General features: G+C 40.4%; 3 protein-coding genes across 4 annotated transcripts in view; 2 read left to right on the top strand and 1 right to left on the bottom strand.

Moving 5' to 3' along the window:
* Positions 1-23,180, top strand: part of LOC139549460 (zinc finger protein 664-like) — a 38,793-nt gene extending 15,613 nt beyond the window's left edge. Inside the window, exon 2 of the mRNA XM_071360001.1 lies at positions 21,429-23,180. Within this exon, the coding sequence (XP_071216102.1) occupies positions 21,429-22,153 (725 nt within the window). The 3' untranslated portion in view covers positions 22,154-23,180. The remainder of the gene's footprint in view (positions 1-21,428) is intronic.
* The window catches only part of LOC139548585 (zinc finger protein ZFP2-like), a 158,408-nt gene that overhangs the window by 23,792 nt on the left and 108,861 nt on the right, over positions 1-25,755 (top strand). The window lies entirely within an intron of this gene.
* LOC139549743 (gastrula zinc finger protein XlCGF17.1-like) overlaps positions 1-25,755 on the bottom strand; it is a 627,316-nt gene that overhangs the window by 568,087 nt on the left and 33,474 nt on the right. The gene's annotated exons all lie outside the window — the stretch shown is intronic.

Below are 25,755 nucleotides of genomic sequence, written 5' to 3'. Positions count from 1 at the left end.
ATACGTGCTAAGGAGCTATACGTGCTAAGGAGCTATACGTGCTAACGAGCTATACGTGCTAAGGAGCTATACGTGCTAAGGAGCTATACGTGCTGATTAGCTATACGTGCTGACGAGCTATACGTGCTAACGAGCTATACGTGCTAACGAGCTATACGTGCTGACGAGCTATACGTGCTAACGAGCTATACGTGCTGACGAGTTATACATGCTGACGAGCTATACGTGCTAAGGAGCTATACGTGCTAAGGAGCTATACGTCCTGATGAGCTATACATGCTGACGAGCTATACGTGCTAAGGAGCTATACGTGCTAAGGAGCTATACGTGCTGATTAGCTATACGTGCTGACGAGCTATACGTGCTAACGAGCTATACGTGCTAAGGAGCTATACGTGCTAAGGAGCTATACGTGCTGATTAGCTATACGTGCTGACGAGCTATACGTGCTAACGAGCTATACGTGCTGACGAGCTATACGTGCTAACGAGCTATACGTGCTGACGAGCTATACGTGCTAACGAGCTATACGTGCTAACGAGCTATACGTGCTAACGAGCTATACGTGCTAACGAGCTATACGTGCTAACGAGCTATACGTGCTAAGGAGCTATACGTGCTGATTAGCTATACGTGCTGACGAGCTATACGTGCTAACGAGCTATACGTGCTAACGAGCTATACGTGCTGACGAGCTATACGTGCTAACGAGCTATACGTGCTGACGAGCTATACGTGCTAACGAGCTATACGTGCTAACGAGCTATACGTGCTAAGGAGCTATACGTGCTAAGGAGCTATACGTGCTAACGAGCTATACGTGCTAACGAGCTATACGTGCTAACGAGCTATACGTGCTGACGAGCTATACGTGCTAACGAGCTATACGTGCTAACGAGCTATACGTGCTAACGAGCTATACGTGCTAACGAGCTATACGTGCTGACGAGCTATACGTGCTAACGAGCTATACGTGCTGACGAGCTATACGTGCTAACGAGCTATACGTGCTGACGAGCTATACCTGCTAACAAGCTATACGTGCTAACGAGCTATACGTGCTAACGAGCTATACGTGCTAACGAGCTATACGTGCTAACGAGCTATACGTGCTAAGGAGCTATACGTGCTAAGGAGCTATACGTGCTAACGAGCTATACGTGCTAACGAGCTATACGTGCTAACGAGCTATACGTGCTGACGAGCTATACGTGCTAACGAGCTATACGTGCTAACGAGCTATACGTGCTAAGGAGCTATACGTGCTAAGGAGCTATACGTGCTAACGAGCTATACGTGCTAACGAGCTATACGTGCTAACGAGCTATACGTGCTGACGAGCTATACGTGCTAACGAGCTATACGTGCTAACGAGCTATACGTGCTAACGAGCTATACGTGCTAAGGAGCTATACGTGCTAAGGAGCTATACGTGCTAACGAGCTATACGTGCTAACGAGCTATACGTGCTAACGAGCTATACGTGCTGACGAGCTATACGTGCTAACGAGCTATACGTGCTAACGAGCTATACGTGCTGACGAGCTATACGTGCTAACGAGCTATACGTGCTAACGAGCTATACGTGCTAAAGTCCAACCTCAAAACATAAATGGAAAAACCAAAGCCCGTAACAACTTCCCCCTTTAGACAACAAATATATCCTATATTTTTGTTGGACAAGTTTGCTCACCCCCAACAGAAAACAACTTCCATTTCACATAATCAACTACAATATAAACATAGTGTCTACTGGCTGTAAACAATTAAAAACAAGAAAAAACACATATTTCTAAATAATAATATACAATAGTATTATAGTACTGGCTTCTAAAACTCTGGTCCCCTTGGAACAAAATAAATAGTGATCCATGGCAACGCACTGGCTAAACGCAAAACTTGCTGACTGCCCACCCTTGAGACAATCAGCAACCAACTCCTGCAATATCCGTAGTAACTTTCCACCTTGCTTCTCTCTCTCTCTTGTCAGGGTTCACTCGATAGGCATGTTGTTAGATCGGGCCCAGTCCCCAATGTCATGCATTTGGGTTGGCACATCTGAGAATGAATCCTGATATTCTAAAAGCAGGGCAACATTGTCAATATAATTATACACAAAAACGGTCAGCTGGTTGCATGAATAATTATGATTACTTTTGAGTCATGCTTCTTCAGTAGTGGAATAAAGACAATTAGCATTTGAATGTTGTCAAGAAATACTGGAGTGATGTCAGATTGTTAATAAAATTGATTATAGACCAATTTATTATACTGCTTTCATGTGTGTATATACACAAACATCTGCAACAATTATCATATTACATGTATTTTTTTAAACAAGCAGCTTTTTCAACTTGTAGAAAACAGCTGGCTACATTTTGAAGTGCTGCATTTTGATTAAAGTGGGTCACCAACGCAGTAAGTGTAACAAAGCTCTTTTTTTGTTAGTCACTTTTTGTTAAATAATACTCTTTCAATTCAGAGCCTAGATTTCCCCTGAGGCTAATATCCATATCATGCTGCAATCAATTGAACAGGGCAAAGGATAAGGTAGAACATCATTAAAATACTCCTACTACAATGTTAAAACATTCTACATTGTGACATCATTAAAATACTCCTACTACAATGTTAAAACATTCTACATTGTGACATCACTTCATTGATATCATGAAACAACTTCTTCATGTATGCATTTTCTGATGTTTGATCAGATATCTTTTATCAGAGTATCTCTTGTCACATTGATCACAGCTATGAGGTTTCTCTCCTGTGTGTGTTCTCTGGTGTATTTTAAGTTCTGATGAAGATTTGCAACCTTTCCCACAGTCATTTAGGGTTCTACATTGTGACATCATTAAAATACTCCTACTACAATGTTAAAACATTCTACATTGTGACATCATTAAAATACTCCTACTACAACTATTTTCTGATGTTTGATCAGAGATCTTTTATCAGAGTATCTCTTGTCACATTGATCACAGCTATGAGGTTTCTCTCCTGTGTGTGTTCTCTGGTGTGAAGTCAGCTGGCTAGATGTAGGAAAACTCTTCTCACAATGATTACAACTATAAGGTTTCTCTCCTGTGTGTGTTCTCTGGTGTATTTTAAGTTCTGATGAAGATTTGCAACCTTTCCCACAGTCAGAGCAGAAGTGAGATTTCTTCCCTGTGGGTCTCTGCTGGTGTTTCTTGAGGTGTTTTGATGTGGAGAGACTCTTCTCTGCCTCGTCAGCATCATGAGGTTGTTGAGGCTCCCCAGAGGATCCACGATAGTCACGTCTCTCTCCTGTGTGAACAAAAAGTCAAACAGATGGTTTAAGGCCCACAACAGCAGAAATCTACTGTAAAAAGGTGATGCCAACAGAGTAGCCATGATGTTGTACAAACAATGACGTCTGTCATGAATGATCATTATTTGACATTTGTCTTAAAAGACAGTCAAGTGAACAAGTCATTTTGTCTTGTTTTCACATTAGTAGTAACATCGACGATTGTATGCTAGAAAAACGTTTTTAAAGTTGTTGAAATCCTAAGCAGTGTGCCAGACAACTTTTGGTCTCCAATATAGGCACCTTTCTGTAGGTCTATGTTGTTGTTAGGTGAAGTTATGGGTCCTACAGTAGGTTTATGGTATAACTAGCGGTTTCCGCATTAGCTTGGAGGAGTTTCTGCAACCAAATTGCATTTTAGTAAACACAAAGGGCAGAGAGCGATGCACCTATTTTGGGGATGTCTGACAGTATTTACACACCACCATTAATGATTTGTGGAGCTTCTCAAAGTAATTTTCTTTTCACCTCAAACAGCAAGTAAACAAAGTTTTACTAAAATTAATTGGCGAATGACAATAGTTCCTCAAAGTATTTGTAAAATATTTCCAGCTCTCACTCTTGGTAAACACTTGACATGAAAGGGAAAAATGTAATGCTCTGATCCAGTGGAAATGTCATAAAATACCTGATTACTTCTTATCCCTTACACAAATAGCCTACAGCTGTGTCTGTCCCAAACTCACTAGCGCGGGAAACTCTCAGGGCCCAGAATATTTTATATCAAGTTTCAGACCGACCTAGGTGATAGTTGATACAATGTTTCAAGTTCTATGTAGACAGGCCATGCGCATCCAATGTGATTTATTTTTATCTGGATATTTTCTAGCTGTTTTTATTTGTTGGCTTTATGTAGGCTATTTTTACATAGTTGGCATCTAGAATTCATCCATGATGTCATAATGGCATTAAAAGTTATTTAGATTTGTATAATTTTCATTTAGACAGAATGTAGATTAATCACAGATAATGATTTTGAGATACAAAGACTATTATAATTATTATTACTATTATAAATTAAATGAAACTGTTCCAGTAAAATGTGAATATGAAAATCATAACTGGCACCAGATCAGTAGAAATGGTCAGATAAATTGGCACTACAAATGGAAAAGGTTGCCGACTGCTGTTGTAGCCTATTACTGGAAACTTCAAGAGCATAACGTCAGAATTTACGAAGGCCAGCAGCAGCGGGAGGAGAACAAGTTTTTTTTCTTATGGTTAGGCTATCTTGATCTCTGGTTCCCTCAAGTCATTTGTGTGTCTCAATTATTTAATAAAACGGGTGATTGTTGATGATGTAAAGAATATTTGCTGCTCTGTGGTGTGTAATGAGGAGCAACCAGACGCTGCACGCATTTATGAAATTGCTTATTCCAGTTACTAATAAGCATGCACCCATTAAGAAAATGACTAAAAACTGTTAAATTCCAGTGGATTGATGAGGAGTTGAAAAATGGTATGGTTGAGAGGGATGAGGGAAAAGGAATGGCAAATAAGTCTGGCTGTACAACCGATTGGCAAACATCCTTCAAATTGAGAAATCATGTGACTAAACTGAATAGAAAGAAGAAAAACGACACAATGAAACAAAGATAAATGACACAAAGAATGATAGTAAAAAGCTTTGGAGAACCTTACATACAATTTGGGATAAAAGGCAAACTCTGCTCCATCATTAACTGAATCAGATGGCTCATTCATCAAAGCCAACTACTTTGATGATTTTTTAATTGACAAGATTAGCAAACTTAGGCATGACATACCAGCAACAAACGCTGACACTACACATCCAAGTATATCTGACCAAATTATGAAAGACAAGCATTGTAATTTAGAATTCCCTATAGTCGGTGTGGAAGAGGTGAAAAAATGATTGAGTCTATCAACAATGATAAGCCACCGGGGTCTGACAATCTAGATGGAAAATTACTGAGGATAATAGCGGACTATATTGGCACTCCTATTTTCCGTATCTTTAATTTAAGCCTACTAGAGAGCGTGTGCCCTCAGGCCTGGAGGGAAGCTAAAGTCATTTCACATGTGCTATGCTCTGCATAGTTAGCTCCAGGTAAAATGTTGCACTTATTCAGCCATTCTGTGGCCAAAAACAAGCTACATATGGACAGTACCAAAGTAAACTGACTCTGGAAATGACAAAGCGCCTCGTAACCTTGCTGGGAATGGGACAAACGGACCTCGTCTGTGGTAACAGACTGGGACGATTTGTAATCAAATCTAATTCCCAGGAACAGGGTTCAAATGAACCACAGAGACTGTGTGGGATAATAACATGGCCGTGTCCAACCCTGCTTGTTCCCTCGACTCCGCTACCAAACACCAATCTCCAACAGGGCCCTTTACCTGTATCACTAGACGCCTCATAGTGAGCTACACGTAGGAATCAGCAATGAATCCCAATAATGAGACACCTATGGGAGGGGTAACCCTTTGTGCACAAATCTCTCAACGTATTACTGTTACCCTGGGGAGATTGATATACCCCTTGAACATCGGCTCCGACCCTCATCGGATGTGGCAGGGCTTGCAAACTATTAGACTACGAAGGGAAGCACAGCCGATAGCTGCCCAGTGACACAAGCCTACAAGACAAGCTAAATAACTTCTATGCTCGCTTCGAGGACCAGGACGTCTACTGGTCTAGGGTCAGTTGGTTATATCTGGAGTACTTCTCCTGTCTTATCCAGTGTCCTTATCCAGTGGCCAGACGGATTACCAGGACGTGTACTCCAAGCATGCGCTGACCAACTGGCAAGGGTCTTCACTGACATGTTCATCCCCTGTCTGAGTCTGTAATACCAAGATGTTTCAAGCAGACCACCATAGTCCCTGTGCCCAAGAACACCAAGGTAACCTGCCTAAATGACTACCGACCCGTAGCACTCACGTCTGTAGCCATGAAGTGCTTTGAAAAGCTGGTCGTGGCTCACATCAACACCATTATCCCAGAAACCCTAGACCCACTCCAATTTGCATACTGCCCCAACAGATGATGCAATCTCTATTGCACTCCACACTGCCCTTTCCCACCTGGACAAAAGGAACACCCATGTGAGAATGCTATTCATCGTCTACAGCTCAGCATTCAACACCATAGCTTAGAGATGAGTTGAGGGACTAAGGACCCTGGGACTAAACACTGAGCACGCCCCCATTCTCATCAAAGGGATTGTAGTGGAGCAGGTTGAGAGCTTCAAGTTCCTTGGTATCCACATCCTTGGTGTCCACATTATAGGCTTAGTTAACTGGTGAACTGTTGAAATCATGGAAACATAATGACGATTCTAATTCTAGATTTGGAATAGAATGTGCAGCACCTTGAATATATTGTTGTTTGACATGACTACCAATTAATAAACCAGGGAGGAATTACTGACAGAGTACGAGCATGGTGGAGACAACCAAGAGAGGGAAATCAGGAAGGGAAATGACAGCAAGTAGTGCAGACGAAAGGGATAACAAGTTGGTGAAGCAACAGATGTGCTGGAATGACAACAATGTAGATGGAATGAGAACAATATAGATAGAATGAGAACAATACAGATGAAATGAGAACAATATAGATGGAATGAGAACAATATAGATGGAATGACAACAATATAGATGCTACTTTGAAAACACAAACTCTCACATCTTTCACAGCACAGAGCGAGGGAGTCCAGGGATGACTGGAGGAGCAATGGAGGAAGCATTGTGGAATTCTCTTGGCGTGAGTCCAGTTGTTGAGACTGAGTGGACGATGGTGAAGAACAGTGGAGTGAAAAGGGCTAAAGTTGGTAATGAACAGCAGTTTAGGGTCGGAGTGGGAATCATCAGCAAGGATGTTTTTGTGGGTGACCTGTTAAATGGTCTCAAAGATGGTGAAGGATGAATTGGGTAAAGTGGAATCGGTTCGAGTGACCAGGAGCGGTATGATACTGATTGTGTGTCAACAGCGCAAAAGGAGAAAGCTTTGTGTGGTATAGGTTAACCTTTCTGGGATGCATGGAGGAATGGGCCAAAATACCAGCAACAGTGTGTGAAAACCTTGTGAAGACTTAGAGAAAACGTTTGACCTCTGTCATTGCCAACAAAGGGTATATAACAAAGTATTGAGATAAACTTTTGTTATTGACCAAATATTTATTTTCCACCCAAATTTGCAAATAAATTCATAAAAAATCCTACAATGTGATTTTCTGGATTTTTTTTCTCATTTTGTCTGTCATAGTTGAAGTGTACCTATGATGAAAATTACAAGCCTCTCTCATCTTTTTAAGTGGGAGAACTTGCTGACTAAATACTTTTTTGCTCCACTGTATGTGTATAAGAACAGAGCCAGTGCTTATGGAAGTTGATCCTTTCCGCGGACTGACACGGCTTCCGATATTTTGTATTAAAAGCCTTTATTGAATTCACAAGTTCTTGTAAGTGTTATATTTGTAAAACGATTTTCCACGACAGAACATACTGCTGTAAAGATATGCTATGCGTTTTGTAAGGATAGTGTAGCTAACATAACGTGTAACGTAACTTATTTGAAAAGTAATTACTTTATTGCATTGCTCAACATTTGTCAGAATTATTTAAAGCAGTTCATTTGTATTCGCTCTCTCGTTGGACTTCGGCTGCATATTTTCCCCCATTTTCTTCAAATCTGAAAATGTTGAAGCCACAACCATTTCCTGAAGAATTGCATTATGGGCCCTAAAGTACTGCGTGTATACTTCGTATTTCGGCAAATTTAGTACGACATCCGGGAACTTTTGGCATACTAACTACATCATACTATGACCAATAAGCAGACTATATACTCTGATAACATCACAAATAGTGCAGTTAGTATGAGTATTCTAACACAGCTCAGGACTCTGGGCAGCCATTTTGTTTGTTTAAAAACTAGGTTGCCCCTTTACAAAAGCCACACAACAATCAACCAATCTGCAGTTCAACCAATAACAAAGCTGTAATTCCACCACTGTTTTGGTAATAAGATGATGGATGGGGCTGGAGAAATGTAACTGGTCTCTAATTCATAGACAGACCGATGGATACAAGGACTGACCATCCATGATATCAACATTATAGTTTTAACCATGTTGAGGCTATACAGTGTTGATTTACATTGTTTCTAAACATTGGAGTAAAAAAAGCTTATTTGGGGGTCTGATGGGGTAAAAACAGTTGAAATAAGCTCATGAGGCATGTGTTATATTCTTCAAGAATCAATGGCTATAAATAAATAATTTAAAGTCAAAATATGGATGTAGCAATTGCACATTTCCCCTTTAACACCAAACATCAGTTCAACAACAGCAGAGTTTGTGCTTCTGTATTTAAGACAGTACTTACGAGTGTTAATCAGGGAACGGTTTCTCAAAACCATCTTATGGCTAAATTCATCGTTAGAACCATCGGACACCTTAAGATGCGTTTGGGAAACCGGGCCCAGATATCCAGGTCCCTCCTCTTCTTCCTCCTCCTTTTTCAATGTAACAGTCATCTCTTCCTCCTCCTCTTTCACTCCATAAACTTCATCCTCCTCTCCTTTTACTGTAACATCCTCCTCCTCTTTCACTCTGAACGCTTCCTCCTCTTCTTTCACAGTAACGGCCTCACTCTCTACTTCTTGTTTTACTGTGATATCCTTATCTCCTTTAGCAGGAGAGTAGCTTAGTGACCGCATGGCCGGGGATGTTAGCTAGGCTAATGCTAACTTAACCAGCCCGCTAGCTGACTAATAACAACACCGTAAATATGAAATTAAATCGGATAACTAACTAGTCGATAGAAGTGGGTTTAAAACACAGTGGCTAATATACACTAAAGCGTCTAAAGAGCTTTATTGGTTCGGCTATTTTGTCTAGCAAGCTACCGAGGTGGCTGACTGACTGTTGTTGCTGCTGCTAAAAGAAGCGTTCCGTCCACTACATTTTACGTCACACCAGCAGCATAACCTTAAATTCCTAGACCGCCATCTGCTGACTGGAATGGGTAACGCAGTTGAGTAAAATGTATATTTTATCTTCAGACAACAAGTTAAAGTGTAGGGAGCATTAGTTTTTACTCACCAGTGTAACAATACAGTGTGGTCAAAGACTTAGTAAGCTAGTTGTAGTCACGATATGGTTACCTATAAGTACAAACAGTTATGTTTTTGCGTTATTACATATTTTTTAAAACTTATTTCGGGAAATCTTCTAAACTACCCACAATGCACTATTTCCCAAGGTCATATGGATGATCTACTCTGTGCTACTGAGTTTGTATGCCAGTGTAACGGTGTAATGAAGCTACATGTTTTAAATATATTTAATCTTTATTTAACTAGGCAAGTCAGTTAAGAACATATTCTTATTTACATTGACGGCCTACCCCGGCCAAACCCTAACCCAGACAATGCTGGGCTAATTGTGCGTTGCCCAATGGGACTCCCAATCATGGCCTGTTATGATACAGCCTGGATTTGAACCAGGGTCTGTAGTGACGCCTCTAGCACTGAGATGCCATACCTTAGACCGCTGCGCTGCTCGTGTGTTTACATTACACTCGGTGTAATACACTCAGTGATAAAAGTATTGGATTCTGGGTAATCCACAGCAGGTTTTTGGAGAATTTGAAAATTGAGTGGTCCTGGGATAGAAATGTATAAAGTTGACATTACATCATAAAATCCACGTTTTAAATCATACATTAGCAATTTATGTTTTAGGAACTACTGTTGTTGGTTTGGTGTCAAGTAAGCCTCTCTTTATATGTTATTTGCCAAATCTCAGTTTTCCATGTGGGTTTTATGCTAAAGTTCCCTCTTTCAAGTTGGTATCTAACTGGAAAATGCATCTTCTTTAGGAGTGCTATTTTTACCCTATCGACTACTGATCATTCATCCACACTGTGTGTCTCATCAATGCAGGTCATTTATGACAAATGTATAAAGTATATGTTTTATAAACTCATGAACACCAGACAGTTTATCAGCCCGGTTTTGTTAGTTTAGGTGTATTATACTTCGTCGCCACCAGAGGGGGACATTTAGTCATTTTCCAGGTTAATTTGATATATTTTGATAGTAAAATGGATGACAGTTTATTCTGATGTAGTGAATATGAGACACATGGAAACAATTGAATCATTTATTATAGTAAATTATGAATTAGTAGGAATGGTTAAATCCACTATACGATCACAATGACTTTGATAGACACTTCAATAGTTTTATTAGTATATTATAGGGCAGATTAATGTAGAATTGCTGTGGGAGTGCTATTTATATCCCGTCACTACTGATCATTCATCCATACTGTGTGTGTCCCATCATTGCAGCTTTGGAAATAAATGAACTATCCATCCATTGCTCCTTCCTGTGTTGACTCACTGACTTGAGAGACCAGGAAGGTCACACTAGCTCGATAGGTTGATATCTAGCTCAAGCTTCACCTCATGCTTTTCATTAACTGTGTGGTTGTGTTATCTAGTGGGAACCCGTTAGCACGGTGGGCTCTGGTGCCTTCTTGCCGTGGGCTCAAGACGACAGAGGAAATCAACCTACTTGCTCCTTTTTGTTTTGTCAACTTTTCGATGGGGATGTTATGTTTGATACCGGAGGTACGAGGCCTTGAAAGCATTAAACTTTAAAGCAGTGTGCTGATGCCTGTATCACTTTATCAGCAGCACGTCATCAATGACGTCTGAAGATTCATTTCGTCGAACAACCACCTGATTGGTTTGGTATTGGGCTTGTTCGACACTGCTGGCGACTGCCAACTGACTGATCTACAAATTACCTTACATCATAAATAACTACTCATTACTATTGAAGCAGTGTGTCACTTTATCAGCATTGATCAATGACTTCTGAAGGTTAATTTTCTCCCATCATTCTGTTTGTCTCTGATCTTTTGATCTGCAAACACGTTTAGGTTTTGTTAGTTTGGTTCTAAATGGTCTCGGTGCTGGTTGGCTACGCTGGTTAGGCTAATAGCTAGTTGGCTAAATAGCTAACGTTAGCTGGTTGGCTACGCTGGTTAGGCTAATAGCTAGTTGGCTAAATAGCTAACGTTAGCTGGTTGGCTACGCTGGTTAGGCTAATAGCTAGTTGGCTAAATAGCTAACGTTAGCTGGTTGGCTACGCTGGTTAGGCTAATAGCTAGTTGGCTAAATAGCTAACGTTAGCTGTTGGCTACGCTTTTTAGGCTAATAGCTAGTTGGCTAAATAGCTAACGTTAGCTGGTTGGCTACGCTGGTTAGGCTAATAGCTAGTTGGCTAAATAGCTAACGTTAGCTGGTTGGCTACGCTGGTTAGGCTAATAGCTAGTTGGCTAAATAGCTAACGTTAGCTGGCAGGCTAAGATAACTGCATATAGCTAACGTTAGCTGGCTGGCTAAGATAACTGCATATAGCTAATGTTAGCTGGCTGGCTAAGATAATTGCATATAGCTAATGTTAGCTGGCCGGCTAAGATAACTGCATATAGCTTATGTTAGCTGGCCGGCTAAGATAATTGCATATAGCTAATGTTAGCTGGCCGGCTAAGATAACTGCATTTAGCTAATGTTAGCTGGCTGGCTAAGATAACATTCTTTGATATTTGGTTAGATGGCGTTTTGTATTTTCAAAACGTTGGTTTACTTTAAATCACATCCTTGATCCTCCTCCTCACATGTTGTGCAAACGATTGGTTTAATTTGAAGTTCTACATTTTGTTAGGATTTATGTTTATGCACTATAGCCTGTTAGCATATTGTTTGAAGATGAATATTGTTTTGTTACACACACACAAACAATACAGATGTGTAAGGACTGACCAACACAGGCCATAAAAGCTGTGGTCAGTCTGGAGAGGGGAGGGGTGCATCACTCTAGGCCAACCAGGGGGGTTGAGAGACTGTTCAGTACCATATTAGGAATTGTTTGAGTGAAGAATCAAGGGGAGACACAAGACGGAGCTACTCTACCCAGCAACCAGATGTGGACAAAGAAAAGCGCTCAAGGTGCTTGGACATGGTGGTGATACAGTGAACCCGTATATACGAGAATTTCATTTACCGTTTATCGTTTGAGTTTAATTAAAATACTTAAAATATATTCGGTGACTCTGAATCACATTTTGTCCTGATGCCAGAAATCTCTTTACATTTGAAGTTATTTCTGTTGTAGTTTACATCATAGGGAATGGGCTGGTCCTCCATTTTACTTTACACCTGACTTTGGCATTCTTCTAAATTCTGATTGGTTTAATGTAATAACTCCAAAAATAGAACAGTGAGGTGTAACTTTGCATTGGGAAAAATATTTTATTTTATCTTTTTATAAACAATACAAAACATACAAACGACAACATCATACAAACATTAACTACATCACACCTCTATCTCCATTAACTACATCACACCTGCCCAGACCCACTAGAACACACCCCCATCTCCATTAACTACATCACACCTGCCCAGACCCACTAGAACACACCTCCATCTCCATTAACTACATCACACCTGCCCAGACCCACTAGAACACACCTCCATCTCCATTAACTACATCACACCTGCCCAGACCCACTAGAACACACCCCCATCTCCATTAACTACATCACACCTGCCCAGATCCACTGGAACACACCTCCATCTCCATTAACTACATCACACCTGCCCAGACCCACTAGAACACACCCCCATCTCCATTAACTACATCACACCTGCCCAGACCCACTAGAACAGACCTCCATCTCCATTAACTACATCACACCTGCCCAGACCCACTATAACACACCTCCATCTCCATGAACTACATCACACCTGCCCAGACCCACTGGAACACACCTCCATCAACATTAACTACATCACACCTGCCCAGACCCACTGGAACACACCTCCATCAACATTAACTACATCACACCTGCCCAGACCCACTGGAACACACCTCCATCTTCATTAACTACATCACACCTGCCCAGACCCACTGGAACACAGCCAGCGCATTCATCAGCACCATTTTTTTTCTCTCCGTTGCCAACTCACTTTCAACTTTTAGATAATAAAGCATTTGACCTTTCTATTGAATTAACAACAGAGTATTGGTTGATTTCCAGGTTTAATTAAGTATAATATTTAAGATGATTTATGAGAAACGTATCGTCCAACTCTGGGGTATCTCACTGCACCCTCAAATGCCATGTTTTGAAATATACAGACAGACAGATTAAAAGTAATTTTACATTGTATAACTGTACTTCTGACAGCCAACTTTCTAAATCCGCCCATAACTTTATGACGTCATAACATTCCCAGAAGGATTATTGAGTCATTGTTAGTTTTACACTGAAGACATGACTCTGCCGTTGTGCTGTAGAAATTTGTGAATTTTGTCTCTTGTATAATAAGGGACTATCATTTGTCCCAACATCACAGGCCACAGACTTTGATGCAGTTAAAGACTTCCAAAAGTGTTTCCGCAGTTTAAGATCAACTGAGTTTTTTAATGGGGTTTCTCTCTGTGCACCTGCCAATGTAAATCCTTTGAACGAGACAAGTTACCAGACAGGACATATTGCCAATGTTCTTCCCATTAATAACCTGAATGACAATTAACTTGTGGGCGGTTGTGGTGATGACGTCCTATTCGATGACGTCGTCCATCGGGATTCCCCAAAAAAGAAGACGCTCTGGATTGATCACTGGAGTCAGATGTGAAGGAGGAGGTTGATCATCAGGAGTCAGATGTGAAGGAGGAGGTTGATCATCAGGAGTCAGATGTGAAGGAGGAGGTTGATCATCAGGAGTCAGATGTGAAGGAGGAGGTTGATCATCAGGAGTCAGATGTGAAGGAGGAGGTTGATCATCAGGAGTCAGATGTGAAGGAGGAGGTTGATCATCAGGAGTCAGATGTGAAGGAGGAGGTTGATCATCAGGAGTCAGATGTGAAGGAGGAGGTTGATCATCAGGAGTCAGATGTGAAGGAGGAGGTTGATCATCAGGAGTCAGATGTGAAGGAGGAGGTTGATCATCAGGAGTCAGATGTGAAGGAGGAGATTGATCATCAGGAGTCAGATGTGAAGGAGGAGGTTGATCATCAGGAGTCAGATGTGAAGGAGGAGGTTGATCATCAGTGAACCTCTAGGATTGTGGCTGGGCTGGCGTTTCCTCTTCCAGCTTGGTCATATATTTTTACACATTGAATGTTGATACTGTGAAACTATGTTATATATTTGTACCTCCTGTTTCATGAAGTGATGTCACTAAGTACTGCCCCTATATATACAATGCATTCGGAAAGCATTCAGACCCCTTCACTTATTCCACATTTTGTTACATTACAGCCTTATTCTAAAATTGATTCAATCATTTTTCCCTCATTAATCTACACAATACCCAATAATGACATCACAATACCCCATAAGACATCACATTGGCCCATAATGACATCACAATACCCCATAATGACAAAGCAAAAACAGGTAAATAAAAGAAACATTTTGATTTTCTTTAAAAGACAAGGACATTTCTAAGTGACCCCAAACTTTTGAATGGTAGTGTAAATTTACATGATGTATTGTTACACCATGTAGGAGCAGTATAGACTTAGTCTGTTCATTATATACATCTACATGATGTATTGTTGCACCATGTTGGAGCAGTATAGACCTAGTCTGTTCATTATATACATCTACATGATGTATTGTTACACCATGTAGCAGCAGTATAGACCTAGTCTGTTCATTATATACATCTATATGATGTATTGTTACACCATGTAGGAGCAGTATAGACCTACAGTAGCTAGCTGCTAATTTAGATGTAATATAACTTAATGAAACTGCCTTAAATATGCTGTGGTAAACAATTTTTATTCGCACTAATCAATCAACACATTCCTGTCTTTGTATGTCTCAATATAATAGTATTATTTAATTAAATCCATTTAAAATAATCTTTGTCTGAAAATAAAATATGATCCTCAACTGCGTTTCCCCTCCAGTCAGCAGACGGCGATGTGCGTCTTTCAGGCGACGCTGCCAGCGTGACGTATAATCTAGTGGACGGTTCTTCATAAACAGCTCGTCAACCACCTCGGTAGCTTGCTAGCCAACATAGCCGAAAGATTCAAGCTATTTATACGCTTTAGGTGTATATTAGCTACTGTGTTTTCGACACACTTAGGTCGTATCTAGTTGTTAACCTATATAATTTAATATTACGTTATTTTGTATTAGTCAGCTATAGTAGCTGGCTGGTTAAATTAGCACTAGCCTAGTCGCTAATGATAGCTAGCTAGCTAACATCCCTGAACATGAGCTCACTAAACATCTCCCCTCTCGTTAAAGAAGAGGAGGTCTGCTGGACGGAGAAAGAAGCTCTGGGGCTGAACATTGTCGTGAAAGAGGAGAAGGAAGAAGAGGATATCACAGTAAAAATAGAAGTAGAGGGTGAGGCTGTTACAGTGAAAGAAGAAGAGAAAGACGTTTCAGTGAAAGAAGAGGAAGACGCATTCAGAGTGAAAGAGGAGGAGGATGTTACAATGAAAGAAGAGGAGGAAGAGAAAGAGGAGGATGCAGTTTTTGGAGTGAAGAATGAAGGGGAGATAACTGTCACATTGAAAGATGAAGAGGAGGAGATAGGAGATCTGATTAACACCAGTAAGTACCACCTTAAATTCGTTTTTAACTTTGGATATTCAGAGTTGGCTCGTCAATACCTCTTCAACGGAGGGCCCAGGATGATGACTGATATGTCTAGAATCAGACGACGTAGAGAACAAGCTACCCCTTGTTTTCTCAGTTCCGTTTCCAAAAAGTGACTTAACATATATATTTGAGAAGGGTCTTTCTGCTGACCGCAGACTGGGGGGCACGGCATGTAGTGATTTTCATGTAGTGATGTTTTACTACACACCGTGCCCCCCAATAGTGCCATGTGAGAGTTGGGTTGGCTACACCAAAGATTATGGATATACTGACAAGATGTCTCTCCGCCCTGACAAGGGGAGTTGTTGTCCACAAAGCTTCACTGCGGGTTGTCTAGCTCCCGCCTATCCTTTCTTTGGATTGGTGGATACATCTTATTATTGTAATCTATTGTTTATATTCTATGAGGGTTGTTGACGTCAACTGCCTGTATTCAATGGAGAGAGATGCTAAGCTACTAGCATGAATATGCACCGCCTGTATTCAATGGAGAGAGATGCTACGCTACTAGCATGAATATGCACCGCCTGTATTCAATGGAGAGAGATGCTAAGCTACTAGCATGAATATGCACCGCCTGTATTCAATGGAGAGAGATGCTACGCTACTAGCATGAATATGCACCGCCTGTATTCAATGGAGAGAGATGCTAAGCTATTAGCATTAATATGCATAGCGATCTGGAGACAACTCCTATAATGTTTTTATCAAAGTTGTCGGTATGTCACGTGTCCACATAACAACTTAAACATTACGAAACTTCTGTTAGATCAAGTAAACCTCACGTAGCAAATAAGCCATTAATTTTGTTGTTGACCAAATTCGACACTTTCCACATTGGTTTGATAATTGTTTCCACTTGGATACAACCTACTGTAGCCTACTGGCATGACCTAGAGAGATACAACCTACTGTAACCTACTGGCATGACCTAGAGAGTTACAACCTACTGTAACCTACTGGCATGACCTAGAGAGATACAACCTAGTGTAACCTACTGGCATGACCTAGAGAGATACAACCTACTGTAACCTACTGGCATGACCTAGAGAGATACAACCTACAGTAGCCTACTGGCATGACCTAGAGAGTTACAATCTACTGTAACCTACTGGCATGACCTAGAGAGATACAACCTACTGGCATGACCTAGAGAGTTACAACCTACTGGCATGACCTAGAGAGTTACAACCTACTGTAGCCTACTGGCATGACCTAGAGAGATACAACCTACTGGCATGACCTAGAGAGTTACAACCTACTGTAACCTACTGGCATGACCTAGAGAGTTACAACCTACTGTAACCTACTGGCATGACCTAGAGAGTTACAATCTACTGTAACCTACTGGCATGACCTAGAGAGATACAACCTACTGTAACCTACTGGCATGACCTAGAGAGTTACAACCTACTGTAACCTACTGGCATGACCTAGAGAGTTACAACCTACTGTAGTCTACTGGCATGACCTAGAGAGATACAACTTACTGTAGCCTACTGGCATGACCTAGAGAGATACATCTACTGTAGCCTACTAGCATGACCTAGAGAGATACAACCTATTGTAGCCTACTGGCATGACCTAGAGAGATACATCTACTGTAGCCTACTGGCATGACCTAGAGAGATACAACCTACTGTAGCCTACTGGCATGACCTAGAGAGATACAACCTACTGTGGCCTACTGGCATGACCTGGAGAGATGCAACCTACTGTAGCCTACTGGCATGACCTAGAGAGATACAACCTACTGTAACCTACTAGCATGACCTAGAGAGATACAACCTACTGTAGCCTACGGGCATGACCTAGAGAGATACATCTACTGTAGCCTACTGGCATGACCTAGAGAGATACAACCTACTGTAGCCTACTGGCATGACCTAGAGAGATACAACCTACTGTAACCTTCTGGCATGACCTAGAGAGTTACAACCTACTGTAACCTACTGGCATGACCTGGAGAGTTACAACCTACTGTAGCCTACTGGCATGACCTAGAGAGATACAACCACTTGGATACAACCTACTGTAGCCTACTGGCATGACCTAGAGAGATACATCTACTGTAGCCTACTGGCATGACCTAGAGAGATACAACCTACTGTAGCCTACTGGCATGACCTAGAGAGATACAACCACTTGGATACAACCTACTGTAGCCTACTGGCATGACCTGGAGAGATGCAACCTACTGTAGCCTACTGGCATGACCTAGAGAGATACAACCTACTGTAACCTACTAGCATGACCTAGAGAGATACAACCTACTGTAGCCTACTGGCATGACCTAGAGAGATACATCTACTGTAGCCTACTGGCATGACCTAGAGAGATACAAGCTACTGTAGCCTACTGGCATGACCTAGAGAGATACAACCTACTGTAACCTACTGGCATGACCTAGAGAGTTACAACCTACTGTTGCCTACTGGCATGACCTAGAGAGATACAACCACTTGGATACAACCTACTGTAGCCTACTGGCATGACCTGGAGAGATACAACCTACTGTAACCTACTGGCATGACCTAGAGAGATACAACCTACTGTATCCTACTGGCTTGACCTAGAGAGCTAAAGTTGTAAAATTCCTGGATTTTAAATGAATATTTTCTAGTAATAATGATAATTTCTATCTTCCTATCTATCTGTGGGTTCCCTCTCCTTTGTCGTCCTCTCTACACCAATAATAGACAACTACTGTGGGATCCCAATGACGGCCGGATGTGATACAGCCTGGATTCGAACCAGGGATTGTTGTGACACCTCTTGCACTGAGATGCAGTGGCTTAGACCGCTGCGTCCGTGTGTGTGTTAACTATTAGAATGCTGTACTAGAATGCTTAAAAGGCCTCTAAAAATTTTAATATCGGTTATCGGTATCGTTTTTTGGGGTAAGGAAAATATTGGATATCGGTATTGGCCAAAAATGTCATATCGGTGCATCCCTTTATTCTAAAATGTTTCACAATACCCCATAATGACATCACAATACCCCATAATGACATCACAATACCCCATAATGCCAAAGCAAAAACAGGTTTAGGTTTTTTGCAAATGTATTGAAACTATTCCCCAGGATAACTAGTCTCAGAGTAATGTACGATCCCAGGATAACTAGTCTCTGAGTAATGTAAGATCCCAGGATAACTAGTCTCAGAGTAATGTAAGATCCCAGGATAACTAGTCTCAGAGTAATGTAAGATCCCAGGATAACTAGTCTCAGAGTAATGTAAGATGCTTGGAAAAAGAAGCTGAAAAGAATAACAGAACGGCACCATTAGAACTAAAATGTGTCGCCTGGATGTCAGACCCCCAACCCTCCAAACTGTAAATAAATAATACAATGTGTATCCTGGATGTCAGACCCCAACCCTCCAAACTGTAAATAAATAATAAAATGTGTCGCCTGGATGTCAGACCCCCAACCCTCCAAACTGTAAATAAATAATCAAATGTGTCTCCTGGATGTCAGACCCCCAACCCTCCAAACTGTAAATAAATAATACAATGTGTCTCCTTGGCAACATTAGAACCTCGGTACGTTTACTGTGTACTGGGTCGAGACAAAGGAATGATGTAAACAAATAATCCAAAATATTTTTGTCAATGAGACAGTATATAAACAAAGGAATGACCGAACCCCCTTTGGTGACTGAATGCTTGTAAGGAAAACTAGATGATCAAAACATTAGATCACATCAAATAAGCCTGAGTGGTTTCACCTCCTCCCAGACTATACAGCATACTACATTTATAACTATACATAGTTATACAGGATACTACAGTTATACAGGATACTACAGTTATAACTATACATAGTTATACAGGATACTACAGTTATACAGGATACTACAGTTATACAGGATACTACAGTTATACTGGATACTACAGTTATACAGGATACTACAGTTATAACTATACATAGTTATTCAGGATGCTACAGTTATAACTATACATAGTTATACAGGATACTACAGTTATACAGGATACTACAGTTATACAGGATACTACAGTTATACTGGATACTACAGTTATAACACGGTTCTTCAATAATTACATAATCAATAATCACATAATTCTTAATACTGTAATAATGCTGTTTTGTTACAGTCACATGTTCAACTAACATGTGACTATCATCAGCTGATCCAGGAAATAATTTTATGAATCACAGTCAAATGACAAACATCACGACATGCAACAACAACCAAAGTGATTCTTCATTCATTACTCTGGTAAAGACAGTTATGCCGTGCTCCACGTTGGATCCAACATCCCTAACAAATTGATGTTTATAATGTTATTGTTATTGTCTGCTTGATTTACTGTAGAGTCTCGTTAGTCTGTTTGGACACAGAGATATTTAGCTCATAATGTGTAGAGAACTGTTCCTTGATGGATCGGCTATTGTACAACACACAGAGCTATTTTCCTTTATTAAGGACATTTAGAATGACATCACATTACAGAGTAGCCTAGTGGGATTATTCACAAAATTATCTGGCGATCAGGTTATGAAATGTCATGACAAAGACATTTTAGTTTCCATGTTTCACCTGAATTATTAAGTTGTTTATAGTCCTAGGTCTATGTTGTTGTTAGGTGAAGTTAAGTGTCCTACAGTAGGTCTATGTTGTTGTTAGGTGAAGTTATGGGTCCTACAGTAGGTCTATCTTGTTGTTAGGTGAAGTTATGGGCCAATTTGTTAAACAGTTAATGTACAAACCCTCAGTTTCAGGCTGATGGCAAAGCTAGCTAAAGAGCATTTTACTGGTTGAAGTGTTTTATAAGTATAAAGCAGTTGATTTGCGACAATAACACAAACATATTAAGCAGGAGATTCAAACGAGCTTTACAGTTATAATCCAAAGTAATGTGAAATGCACTCATAAGAAACCTATAAATGGAGGCTATTTTTGCTGTCAGCCTATGAGAAATCCCCTGAGTTTTCCCCCACGGTGGTGAATTAGTGAATAGACACAGAGCTTAATGTGAGTTTCCTTCAGTAGCACTCCTGATCTTGCGCAGTAATATTCAGAATACATTGTGGAAAACTAAAATCTTTGCTCACCATTTTTGTTCCAGGCAGATATACTACATCCATAACTAGTGGTTTCCTCATTAGCAGATATACTACATCCATAACTAGTGGTTTCCTCATTAGCATGGAGGTGTTTCTGCAATCAAACTGTGTGTGCATCGCCCTCGTGCCGCAATTTTAGCAAACACATAAAGGGGCCTTTTTTGGAGATCAAAGGTCATCTGGCACACTGCTTAGGTTTGACTGTCTTAAGACGATTGTAAAATAATTTAACAGACCTCTGGGCATCACCTTTTACCTCAAATACACAGTGGATTTCTGCTGTTGTGGGCCTTTAACCATCTGTCTGACCTTGTTGTTCACACAGGAGAGAGATGTGACTATCGTGGATCCTCTGGGGAGCCTCGACAACATCATGATGCTGAAGAGGCAGAGAAGAGTCTCTCCAGATCAGAACTCCTCAAGAAACACCAGCAGAGACCCACAGGGAAGAAATTTCACTGCTGCTCTGACTGTGGGAAACGTTGCAAATCTTCATCAGAACTTAAAATACACCAGAGAACACACACAGGAGAGAAATCTTTTAGCTGTGATCAATGTGGGAGGAGTTTTACTACATCAAGCCATCTGACTATACACCAGAGAACACACACAGGAGAGAAATCTTATACATGTGATCAATGTGGGAAGAGTTTTACTACATCTAGCAATCTGACTGCACACCAGAGAACACACACAGGAGAGAAACCTTATAGCTGTGATCAATGTGGGAAGAGTTTTGCTAAATCTAGCCATCTGACTGCACACCAGAGAACACACACAGGAGATAAACCATATAGCTGTGATCAATGTGGGAAGAGTTTTGCTAAATCTAGCCATCTGACTGCACACCAGAGAACACACACAGGAGAGAAACCATATAGCTGTGATCAATGTAGGAAGAGTTTTTCTACATCTGGCTATCTAACTATACACCATAGAACACACACAGGAGAGAAACCATATAACTGTGATCAATGTGGGAAGAGTTTTACTTGGTCAAAAAGCCTGAATATACACAAGCGTACACACACAGGGGAAGAGATACTCTGATTAAAGATCTCTGATTAAACATCAAATACAAGGAGTTGTTTCATGATATCAATGAAATAATGTCACAATGTAGAATGTTTTAACATTGTAGTAGGAGTATTTTAATGATGTCACAATGTAGAATGTTTTAACATTGTAGTAGGAGTATTTTAATGATGTCACAATGTAGAATGTTTTAACATTGTAGTAGGAGTATTTTAATGATGTCACAATGTAGAATGTTTTAACATTGTAGTAGGAGTATTTTAATGATGTCACAATGTAGAAGCCTAAACATTTGTCCCTGTTACACACCAGTGAGGTTAAAGATATCTCCCATTTCCATGTGTTTTTTTAGTTGTGTTAGTTTCCATATTACATACAGCCTAATTTCCCCCCTAATCGATATCAGTAGTTTATTGCTACTTGTCAAAACAACAGCGTTTTTGGTGCTTGTGCCCATGGTAAGGACAACTTGGTTTCTGATTGTCTCAAGGTTGGCAGTCAAAAAGTTTTGCGTTTAGCCAGTGAGTTGCCATGGATCTTATTTTGACTGCATGTTTTTCTGTTTTTGGAGATGAGTTTTGTTTGGGCTCGTTCCAAGTGGACGACAGTTCTAGAAGCAAGTGAGTTTTAGGAAGACGAGAGTTCTAGAAGCTTGTGGGGAAGCACGTAGGACGTGAATGTTTCTGTTGTCTATGGTACCAGGGAGAGATGACCTCAGGGCCAGAACCTGGTCTCTACACAAAGAGTACTGTTTTTACAGCAGATACTGTCTGCTGAGAATTATAACTATCTCTCATACAAATCTAAACCTTGTGACCCGTTCTATACGTCTATTGTTGGTCATGTAGGTTGAAAGGGGTGTATCTTGGCTATAAAAGACCTTTGTCCTGTGGGTCGACCAGCCATCATTATCGTAGAGCACTCAATTGATTCACTTTATATGTGTACGTTGTATTGACCTGCTCCCTTATTAATAAGTGAATAAAGATTTAGTTTAAGAATAACTCTGACTTGTGTGATAAGTTTCTCTCCTCATTTGATATTAAAGAAGTTAACCACCACATTTGGCGATGGGGATGTTAATCTTCACTTGATGACCTGGCTCCTGACGACCTGGGTAACTGACCTGGCTCCTGACGACCTGGGTAACTGACCTGGCTCCTGATGACCTGGGTAAATGACCTGGCTCCTGACGACCTGGGTAAATGGCCTGGCACCTGACGACCTGGGTAAATGGTACACAAGGGATCCCTCAAACTTGGAATCTCAGGAAACCAAACTTCGGGAACGGACCCACCTTTGATCTGAGAGGCAGTGAGCCGAGTGGATACCACATCTCAAACGTAGTTAAAGAAAAAGGTGAGCGAAACAAGCAGAGTTTTTAGAAAAGCCTCGTAGGGTCTGAGTGTGTATTCCTCTGTGAGGGGACACCTTGGAGGTGTGAAGAGGGCCGAGCCAGCTATCTATGTGAACTGGATGAAAACTAGAATCTGTGTTTACTAGTTAAGACCATGTATGATATAGTATAAGCTAGTAAGGTGCACCTGTAATTATTCCCAGTATGAGAGGAGTTGCTAGATGTATTAATTAAACCTTTTTCCATAAAGTTAGAGTGAACCAAGGTGGCTGAAGCTGTTGATGTTGAAGAAGAGTCCCGTCTTCTATATTATACGTCACAGTGGCAGAATCACCTGAAAGACGCACATCGCCATCTGCTGACTGGAGTTGGTATCGCAGTTGAGAAAATACTTTCAGACAAAAAGCTAAATAGCGACTGCACGGAAAAACCAACCACTCCCTTTGAAAACGGGCTATGTGGCATCAGAAACATTTATTATCGTGTAAAAATGTACTACAAAGTGCAGCTAAACAGAATAACTTTGGTCATACCCACTCAGCACGTGATGTCCAAGGACGTCGAATTATGGGCGATATCAGGTCTCTCTGTTGTGGCCGCTATTTCACCACAAAATAGTCATCCCAAATCGGGCTGTGTATAACTATGTAAATGTCTCTGGGACAAGGTGACTTTCATCAATATACACTCTAAAAAGTAAAGGTTCCTGGAGTATCCTTTAGGGGTTCTTCAAATTGAAACAGTGGAGGGAACCCCTAAAAGTTATTCAAAGAACCTTTTGTGGGAAACCCTAAAAGTTATTTTGAAGAACCCCTTATCATGGTTCCTCAAAGAACCTTTTGGGGGTCCTTTTTTAAACTCCCTGTCCACCCTCCCTCCATTGTAAAAACATATTTTAATAATATTAATAACAATATTGATTAAAATAATGAATTGTTTATTTAGTGGCACCACAAATGTGAATTAATATTTGCAAAACAATTTACCAAACTAAACACATTACAAAATTGCAACATTTCTGCAGACATGTCAGACCATAATAAATAATACATTTACTTTGTATAGTGCTTTTCATGATATTTAAAATATATAAAATAGTGATGTACAATAAAAACAACATACATTAAAAATGAATCATAGGTAAACTAACAATATTGTAGACTTGATGCTAAATACAGATTTTTCAGCTTTAGTGTGTATATCGTATCCACTTAGTTATGTTAGGAAGTTTGCCATCTTTATGACCGGCCCTGGTAACTTCACCCCAACTTCTCTTCTCCCCAGAACACAGTAACTTAACAACATAAGTGTTTTTCTGACATTTTGGGGAAATTTAAGGGAAAATAGAAAATACAGCCCTAGCAGAGCCCCAAGTCCCATGGGGACGTCCTCAAGGGCGTGGATGTTCTCCCCATCAAAGGCCAGCGGGATTTCACTCTCACGGAGAAATGGATTTCCGCCGATGTGCAGTAAAGGAGTGAAGAGCGGTGAAATCTGTGTCAACAAAAGTAAGAAAAGATTAATACACATACAATTAACAAAGAACATAACAAATGTTCAGCTGTAGTTTTATATCAGCATGCACACCTATGTTTATGAAGAAACAGATGATTGGTGCATAGGCATACCTTGTCAAGGACATAAAGGCCACTCGGGTCCTCATTGAAGAGGTAGGGAAAGAGCAGAATCACTGCTGTGGTCTCCAGTCCTAGTAAAGTAAAGCAATGATCTTACTACACTTGCTAATTTTATTACAAAATACATTAGAGAAAGGGAAGGAATAAGAGCAAATCCCTCTTCTGTATTGTCCTTCAGGGACTGTCAAAATAGCAGGATGATGTCCTCACCCCTGCCTCGTCTCTCGACCTCTGATAGTCCTTGAATTATCTTTTTGTCTATATCCATTCCATGGACTTGATTCATTTATGAGAAGATCTGAAAAGATCATTTGTACACATTTGTATGCTAATAGATTTCAGTTTGTATTGACTGCTATGTAGGTTAAATGTACACTTCAAATGCAGCTGTCCTACAACAGATCTGTACCTCCGTCTTGATCCCAATTGCATTGTGTCCATGTTCTGTCCTATAAGAATTTCAAAAGGAAGAGAAAATGTGTCAAAGAATAGTCTTACAAGCATCAATATATATGTATATATATTAAATAAATATTGAAAGATAAATGGCATCGACATACAACGTAATGTAAAATAGAAGAACATATTGGAGAAAGCACTAGCCAATACAGTACTGCCATACA

This window comes from Salvelinus alpinus, chromosome 2, assembly GCF_045679555.1.
Source record: "Salvelinus alpinus chromosome 2, SLU_Salpinus.1, whole genome shotgun sequence".
Lineage (NCBI taxonomy): Eukaryota > Metazoa > Chordata > Actinopteri > Salmoniformes > Salmonidae > Salvelinus > Salvelinus alpinus.
The sequence above is the reverse complement of the archived record's forward strand: the minus strand, read 5'-3'. Positions and strand labels throughout refer to the sequence as shown.